We start from the raw sequence: 8,771 nt of genomic DNA on the forward strand, positions 1-8,771 counted from the left end.
ATAGATAGATAGATAGATAGATAGATAGATAGATAGATAGATAGATAGATACAGGGCACAGGGTGAGTTAAAGATAAAGGGGTGATATCTGGGGAATAAAATTAAGGGGTGAGAAAGGATTATACTGGGAGAAGGAGAAAGAGAGGTAGAATGGGGTGAATTATCTCACATGAAACAGACAAGAAAAGGCTTTTACAGTGGAGGGGAAACGGGGGAAGGTGAGAGGGAATGAGTGAATCTTATTCTCGTAGGATCTGGATTAAGGAGGGAATAACATACACACTCAACTGGGTATGGAAATCTGTCTTACCCTATAGGAAAATAGGGGGGGAAGGGGACAAGAGAGCAGGGGGATGACAGAGGGGAGGGCAGATTGGGGGAGAGAGTAAACAGAAGCAAACACTTCTGAGGAGGGACAGGGTCAAAAGAGAGAATAGAATAAATGCAGGGCGGGATAGGATGAAGGGAAATATACTTAATTTTTCCCAGCATAACTACTGTAGAAGTGTTTTGCATGACTGCACATGTATAACCAGTATCGAGTTGCTTGCCTTCTCAATGAGGGTGGCTAGGGAGGGAGGAAGGGAGAAAATTTGGAACTCAAAATTTTAAAAACACATGTTAAAAAAATTGTTTTCACATACAACTGAGAAATAAGAAATACAGGAAATGGGGTATAGAAATCTCTCCTGTCCTATAGGAAAATAGAAGGGGAAGGGGGTAAGAGAATGGGGAGATGATAGAAGGGAGGGCAGATCAGGGGAAGGGGTATTCAAAATGCATGCCATCTTGGGGTGGTGGGAGGGATGAGATGGGGAGAAAATTTGGAACTTAAAATCTTGTGAAAGTAAAGTGAATGTTGAAAACTAAAAATAAATAAATTTTAAAACCAAGAAATAAAAATTATTCCCAGTTTATAAATGAGGAAACTGAAGCTTGGAAATAAGAAATCACTGAAGATTACTAATTTAGAGCTCTGGAAGAAGAGATCTGAGGGGTCAACTAGACCAAGCCCCTTATTTTACAGATGAGTAAACTGAGGCCCAGAAAAAGGGAAGGGACTTGATCACATAAGTTATATGGAACAACAGTAGTAGCTTACATTTATACAGCACTTTAAGGTTTTTTAAAATATTTACTCATTGAGTTTTTTAAGTTTTATTTTTATTTGGTGAGGCAATTGGGGTTAAGTAATTTGCCCAGGGTTACACAGCTAGTTAAGTGTCAAGTGTCTGGTCTGAGACCGAATTTGAACTCAGGTCCTCCTGACTCCAGGGCCCTATCCACTGTGCCATCTAGCTGCCTATTTTATTTTATTTTTTAATTTGTTTTTAAAACTGAGTTCCATATTCTCTCCCTTTCCCCCTCATTGAGAAAGCAAGCAATTCCATATAGTTTTACATAGATATGTATGTATGTGTGTGTGTAGTCATGCAAAATATACCCATAATAGTCATGTTGTGAAAGAAAACGTAGACCAAAAAAACTCAAGAAAGATAAAGTGAAAAAATAAACAAAAAAAAAGTTGCTTCAATCTATGTTCAATCACCTTCAGTTCTTTCTCAGGGGATGGGTAGCATTTTTCATCCTAAGTCCTTCAGAGTTGTCTTGGATCGTCGTATTGCTGAGACTAGCTAAGTCATTCACAGCTGATCATCTTACAATATTGCTGTTACTTTGTACCCAGTATGTTTCACTTTGTATCAACCCATGTAGGTCTTTGTAGGTTTTTCTGAAAGCATCCTACTGATCGTTTCTTATAGTACAATAATATTCCATCATAATCACATACCACAACTTATTCAGCCATTCCCGTCAATTGATGTGCATCCCCTCAGTTTCTAATTCTTTATCCCCAGAAAAGATTTTTGAAAGTTTTATTGATGAATTTTTTACATCCTAGTCATTTCCAGATGTACCCTCCTTCTTTCTCCCCTTCCCACAATGAGCTATCCCTAGTGACAAAGGAAAAAAAGGCAGTTAAACAAAATCACCCATCACATCACCATCTCTGATAGCACGTGCAGCACTGCAAACTTTCGGTCCCCTTTGTTCTACAAAAGGAGGTGACATTCTTTTCTGACTGTTTAACTATACAGTGTATTCAAGTTTTGTCTCATTTTTCTTTTCATTTATGTTGTTTTAGCCATGATTGCTTTCCTGGTTCTGCTCACGTTTCCAAGCATCAGCTTCATATAAGTCTTTCCTTGTTTCTTAATTCCCCATAGTTGAATTTCACGGTGAGAGAACATTCCATTATATTCACATACAGCAGTTCGTCTGACCGTCCCTCTCTCAGTGGAAGCCCACTTTGTTTCTAGTTCTTAGTTATCACAAAAGTGCTGCTGCTGTTAATATTTTTGTACTTAGGGAGACTTTGTTTCTGTTGCTCTACTCACTGGCATGTATGCTTTGTAGTAGAATCGCTGGGTTAGAGGATATGAATGGTTCAGTCACTTTTTTCACATAGTTATAGTTTGTTTTCTAGCATGATTAGACCATCTTGCAGTTCCACCAACAGTGTATCAGTATGCCAGTCTTCCCACAGCCCCTACAGCGTGGATTGCTTCCATATTTACCTTTTGCTGGGTGTAAGGTGGGAACCTTAGAGTTTTCATTTTCATTTTTCTTTTTATTAGTTATTTGGAGCCAACTTCCATATTCCTAAACTAATAGAATTAATGGATTGTAATTCTTCTTTTGAGATTTATTTGCTCAGATCCTTTGGTCACTTATCTCTCGGAGGCTTTTTAAGATTTACGGAATGTTTCCCCTCCCCGCCAGGATTGCTGTGAGGGACTGGTATTCCATCTTACTTGTCTCAGCATCAGGATGGTTAAATAACTTGCCCACAGCCACACAGCTGGTGTCAGAGCTCAGCCTTATGCCCTGGGCCTAGGGCCCTGTAGAGGAATTAATGAAATGGTTTCTCTCACCCTTTGCAGGTCCACGCTGTGACCGCTGCTCTGCTGGCTACTTTGGGCACCCCTGGCCAGAGGGAGTAGTAGGGGGGTTACCATGCCGACCCTGCCAGTGCAACAACAACATTGACCCTAGCGACCCCATGGCCTGTGACCCCCACAGTGGGCACTGCCAGCGCTGTCTACACCACACCTATGGGCCACACTGTTCACACTGCCAGCCTGGCTACTACGGCAATGCCCTCTGGCCACGAGGCTGCCGGCGTGAGTAGGGTTGAATGGGAGGGAGACTCTTAGAGAGATGGTAGATCCCCACTCCCACCCCTGCCTTGCGTTCTTGCTTACTGTCTGTCCCTGCCCCAGTTCTGACCTCATCATCCAAGGCTGAACTCCTCCTTTGAACCCTGACATTTCTCATCTCTATTGACCCACTAGGTTGTAGCTGTGACCTACAAGGCACAGTGCCTGCCCGGTGCCTGCCTGAAAGTGGCATCTGCTTCTGTGATAGGCTCAGTGGGCACTGTCCCTGCCGCCCACATGTCCTAGGGCAGTTGTGTGACCGCTGTGCCCCCCAGTTCTGGAACCTGGGAGGGCCTCGGGGCTGTGAGCACTGTGCTTGTCACACCCAGCACTCAGTGCAGCTAACCTGTCATCCGGTAAGGGGGTATTTCAGGCTTGTTAACATATGTGCACGTATGCTTGAGTGCATATCTATGTGTGGCTGCCTCAGCGATGATAATTGGGTGTCTGTGGATGGGTTTGAATGCCTGCATGTGTGTATGTGTGATGTGTGGGTCCGTGCTTATGTGTACAGCTATATATGTATGTGTCTGCATGTAGCCATGTGTAGGGGCAACTGTGTGTGTGGGGGGGAGGGGATGAGCAGGTATGCCTGGGGACAGACAGTGAGAATTCTGAGCTGGTGGGGACGGAGGAAGAGGCAGGGGAGCAGAGGTTTGATAAGTCAGGACCAGATCACAGAGTGCCTCAAATGCTGGGACACGGTTTGGACTAATATCCTAGAATTATAGTCAGCAAGATGTTCTGGGTGCATGTTGGGCAGTTGTGGGCAGGGTACGTCGGTACCTGCCAGTACGGTGTAGCCCGTGGACTCCTGAAAGCCTGAAGACTGGGTTTCAAATAGGGACTTAGACATGCTGTGACCCAGTGCTTGGTTAGTGCGGCGGCACACAGTAGGCCCTTAAAAAAGCTTGTTGACTTGACCTTAGGCCTTAGTTTCTTCATCTGTAAAAAAGACAGTATCACTTGAAGTCTTTATGTGTCAGAGCTTTGGAGGTACTCTAGTGGTATAGGAATGCTGGGGTTGAGTCTCGGCTCTGGCGCCAGCAGCAGTAGGACCAAAGACAAGTTACTTCCAGGCAGTGTGATGCAGTGAGGTGAGCCCTGGCTCCAGCATCAGAGGACCTGGGGCCCAACCCTGGCTCTGGGGCCAGTTAGTACTTGTGTATAACCAAGCTACTCCCCCATACTGGCCTCAGTTTTCTCTTCTGTCAAATAAAGAGGTTGTAATTGATAGTCTCAGATCCTTTCTATCCCCAAAGAACTTACACAACCCTCTACAGTGATCTGTGCAAGAAAAAAAAAAGTATTATCACCCTCTTTCTAAAAAGTTAGACTTTGCAGACAATCTAGTATACTCTCCCTCCCTTTCACCACTGAGGAATATCGAGACCCAGAGCAGTGTCCTGACAGGTCCAGGATCACCCAGCTAGTGTGTGGAAGGGCCAGAGCACACAGCCAGGTCCCCAACTCCAAACCCAGAGCCTCTCACAAAGGGAGGATGGGCTGACTCATTCATTCATGTGGGCTTCTTTAGGGCAGAACACAAGCACAAGCATGTCCTCGGGTCTGAATCAGGCTCACAGTGGCTGGGACGTCATTCTGCAAGCCTCTGAAGGACTTGCCTGGGAGAGGACGGATTTAACTAGTTTGGTTTGGCCCCAGAGGGCAGCGGCTCTAGCAGCAACGGGGGCAAGTTCCAAAGAGATAAATTTAGACTGGATGTCAGGGAAAAAATTAATTAATTAATAGTTTTCAACATTCACTTTTATAAGATTTTAAGTTCCAAATTTTTCCCCTTCCCTCCTTCCCTCCTTCCCCCCAAGATGGCGTGCAATCTGATATAGGCTATCCATACAATCATGTTAAACATAAATATTTCCACATTAGTCATGTTGTGAAAGAAGAATCAGAACAAAAGGGAAAAAATAGCATGCTTCAATCTACATTCAGATACCATAGTTCTTTCTCTGGGTGTGGACAGCATTTTTCAGCATGAGTCTTTTGGAAAGGAAAAAATTCTTTACATTTAAAATTATCCCAGAGTAGAATGGGCTGCCTCAGGGGGGAATGGGGTCATTGGAGGTCGTCAATATGCTATGTTTTGGGGCCACTAGGTGGCGCCATAGCGTACAGAGTGCCAGGCCTGGGGTTGGGAGGACCCAAATCCTAGGACAGCCTCAGATACTTCCTAGCTGTGTGAATCACTTAACCCCTGTTTACCTCAGTTTCCTCATCTGTAAAATGGGGATAATAATAGCACCCATCTCTCAGGATTGTTGTAAGGATAAAATGTGATAGTAATTGTAAAGTGCTTAGTGTCGTGCTTGGCACATAGTGATTGCTATATAAATGAATATATGGATTGTGTGTTTTATATAGATACATAAAATATAAATTGTGTAGTAGAATAATATCAAATAATATATATGATATGTTATAGTGAGGATTCTTTGAGGGGTGTGGATGGCTGCTAAGGTTCTTTTCATCTCTAAAATTCTGGGATGCTGTCATCATAGGCTCATAGGGTTTACATCAAGAAAGGGCCTTAGCAATCATTTAATTCTGATTTCACAGAGAAGGGCTGTGAGACCCAGGGAGGAGAAGTGATTTACATGGTTTGTATCAGAGCCAGGATTTGAATCAAGGAAAGGCTGGTTAAGGATCGAGGCAGAGATGAAGGAGCCAGTAGCAAGGGAAAGATTGAAGGTGCATGAGAGTGACTGAGGGGATGATGTATGGGCTGAGGTCCTAGAGGAGATGGGTGGATGGAGATGAGTGAATTTGTAGGGGAGGAGGGTGGACTGGGGAGGGATCAGCCGTGTCCAAGAGAAGGGAGTTACAGAAAGCAATAGAAAGACTGACTGAAAACCTCTGTGTGCGTGGACTGTGTCTTTGTCCTTCCAAGAGCTCCCAGTGAAGGGACTCCTGTCCTGGTCTCGTGTCCTCACAGGTCACTGGTCAGTGCCCGTGCCGGGAAGGATTTGGGGGACGTACCTGCTCTCAGTGCCAAGAAGGGTACTGGGGGGACCCAGAGAAGGAGTGCAAAGGTGAAGAGTAGAGTACCGGGAGAAGGTGGGCTGAGGGTGAGGGGGGCGTCGTAGAGACAGCTTGATATGGTGGAAAGAGTCGGTTTAGCCATTAAAGGAGCTGGGTTTGAATCCTATTCCTTCTATTTACTAGTTGCATGACCTTAGACAACTCACTTCCCTTCTGAGTTTTTTACCTCATCTGTAAGATGAGGGAGTTGGCCTAGCTGGGTGTCTAAGGTGCCTTCCATCCTGCAGTCCTAAGAAAAGCAAAGTGTGTGGGGGAGGGCTTGGATGGATTTAGGCACCAGGGAAGTCAGTTCCCTGGGCTGATCCTAGCTCCTTTGTTTTTCCCCAGCTTGTGCCTGTGACCCTCAGGGCTCAGTCTCTCTGCGTTGCCACTCTAGGACAGGGGCCTGCTCGTGTCTCAATGGCATCTCAGGCCCTCAGTGCAAGGCCTGTGCCCGGGGTTCCCAGGGCAGTTTCCCCCACTGCCGGCCCTGCCCAACCTGCTTCTCTCAATGGGATGGACAACTGGATGCCCTCCAGCAGTGGCTGGCCACATTGGCTCAGGGGAGAGATGCCCTGAGTGAGGTGGCTCCTGATCGGGGCAGTGGGAGGCGGCTGCTGGCCCTGGAGGCAGCCATGGGGCAGGTCCAGGGAGTCCTGGTGTCCACCCATCCCCTGGTGGGGCCCTTGCAGCAACTCATGCAACATCGGGATATACTCAGGCAAGGCCAAGGAGCCCCAGGCGCTTGGAGAGGGGTGGGTAGGATCTTAGGGTTTGGCAGGAGCTGGGGAATCAGGGACCAGGCTTTAGAGGTCATTTCCTAAAGTCAGAGGTCAGTTTCTGATGTCAGAGGTTAGTCTGCTGGAGTTGAGGGCTAGTCTTCAGCCCTGAATGTTTCCCCATCTTCTTTATAGGAGGGAGGTGTCAGTGCTGGGCCGAGCACTTCGAGGGGTGGAGCGGAATGTGGGTGTGAGTGGTCCCTGGGCTGGCGCTCAGCACTTCCGCATAGGCCAGCTGACACGAGAAGTAGAAAATCTCAAACACTTGACCACCCAGCTCAAGGAGGCCCCAGGAGGAGCCCAGGGTATGGCCTAAAGGGATGCTGGTGATGCTTCTGGGGGGACTAGGGAAGGAGGCTGGCCCTTACATGCTGACCTGTTTCCCCAGATGCTGCTTCCCTGGTCTCCAGGGCTGCTTTGATCTCCCAGGAGGCTGAGTTTGGTGTTAGAGTCACAACTGCCCTCACGGACACAGAGAGTGCCCTGAGCCAGTCCCGCAATGTCCGAGGCAGAACAGAGGGGCTGCTTCAAAAGATGAAGCTTTCTTTCAGGGCACCTGCCTGGGGGGAGCAGCTCCAGGGACTTGTGAATGCCTCGTGGGCCCTGAGCCCCAGCCTGGCCCAGCTCAAGGTCAGAGCCTTTGGGACAGCAATGATGCTTGGGGTGGGGGACTGTGGCCCTAGGAAAGATCTCCAGTGTAAGGAGATCTCTGGTGGGGCTCAGACATCCCAGACAGGGTTTCTGGTTTGGAAGAACCTTCCCACCTCTGTGAGTTTGGGTGAGTTTTCCTCCTTCTACCTCCCTTGGCCTCGGCTGCCTTCTCTATAAAATTACTAAGTTAAACTAGATAGTCTTCCCAGCCCCTTAGAGTCTGGATATTCTGGGCTCTGCACTTCTGTGACTGTGACCAGGAGTCTCTGGTATCTCCTGTGTTTCAGAGACACCACTCTGGTCCCATTGTCTGTGTCTACAGGTCTGTGGGGGGCCATGGGGTATAGGGAGGGCCTGTGCTCTCTCCCCCTGTGGGCCAGCTTCTTGTTCTGGGGCACTGCCTACTTCCTTGTGGGCACTGGGGACTGCTCGCAACACATCCCGTGCTTTGGGTGCAACAGGTACCAGACTGGGACGGCTACATCGACGGGTAAGGAGGAGCCACACTGAGGGGGATGATGGGGCTGGAATTGGAAGAGTGAGAAGATGGGCATATGGGTGAGGTTTTGCAGGGGGATGAGGGTGGGGCCAAGACAATTAAGAACCAGCCCCACTAATTCACCCCACTCCCCCAGCTGCAACGGGTTGGGACCACGGCAAGGGCTGCCCACTCGCAGGCTGAGGAGACACTGAGCCGAGCTCGAGGCACATGGCGTGGGGCAGGCACTGCTCCCATTGTGGCCACCATCCAGAGGATCCGGGCCTTCCTTACAAGTAAGGCCAAGGTCAAGAGGAATAAGATAGCATTCCTCCTCCTCTCCAGTCAGACCCCCAAGCAGGGGTATGAAGAGTTTGGAGCTCAGGGGCTCAGCACAGCCTCTCCCTCATGATCAGGGTTCAGGCAAAGTCTAGGTAAAGAGTAAGGTTGACAAGTCAGGGTCGTACCAAGAGTTACCAGGAAGTTAGAGTTTGTGCCAGGGTCACAATTGAGGGGTGGTGGGGGTCTCTCCTTGTCCCCATGAAGGTACAGACTTCCCCCACCCAGGTAAAGCAGAGTTTAGGGTCAGGCCTGGGGGGGGGG

At 48.0% G+C, this 8,771-nt stretch overlaps 1 protein-coding gene across 1 annotated transcript in view; it reads left to right on the forward strand.

Annotated features, from left to right (window-relative positions):
* LAMB2 (laminin subunit beta 2) overlaps positions 1-8,580 on the forward strand; it is a 23,689-nt gene extending 15,109 nt beyond the window's left edge. Inside the window, exons 22-29 of the mRNA XM_027836900.1 lie at positions 2,946-3,185; positions 3,357-3,577; positions 6,175-6,271; positions 6,609-6,981; positions 7,175-7,344; positions 7,428-7,669; positions 8,013-8,228; positions 8,326-8,580. Of these exons, the coding sequence (XP_027692701.1) occupies positions 2,946-3,185; positions 3,357-3,577; positions 6,175-6,271; positions 6,609-6,981; positions 7,175-7,344; positions 7,428-7,669; positions 8,013-8,228; positions 8,326-8,580 (1,814 nt within the window). The remainder of the gene's footprint in view (positions 1-2,945; positions 3,186-3,356; positions 3,578-6,174; positions 6,272-6,608; positions 6,982-7,174; positions 7,345-7,427; positions 7,670-8,012; positions 8,229-8,325) is intronic.
* The last annotated feature ends 191 nt before the right edge of the window (positions 8,581-8,771 follow it).

This window comes from Vombatus ursinus, unplaced genomic scaffold (assembly GCF_900497805.2).
Source record: "Vombatus ursinus unplaced genomic scaffold, bare-nosed wombat genome assembly UNPS02014820.1, whole genome shotgun sequence".
Taxonomy (NCBI): Eukaryota; Metazoa; Chordata; class Mammalia; order Diprotodontia; family Vombatidae; genus Vombatus; species Vombatus ursinus.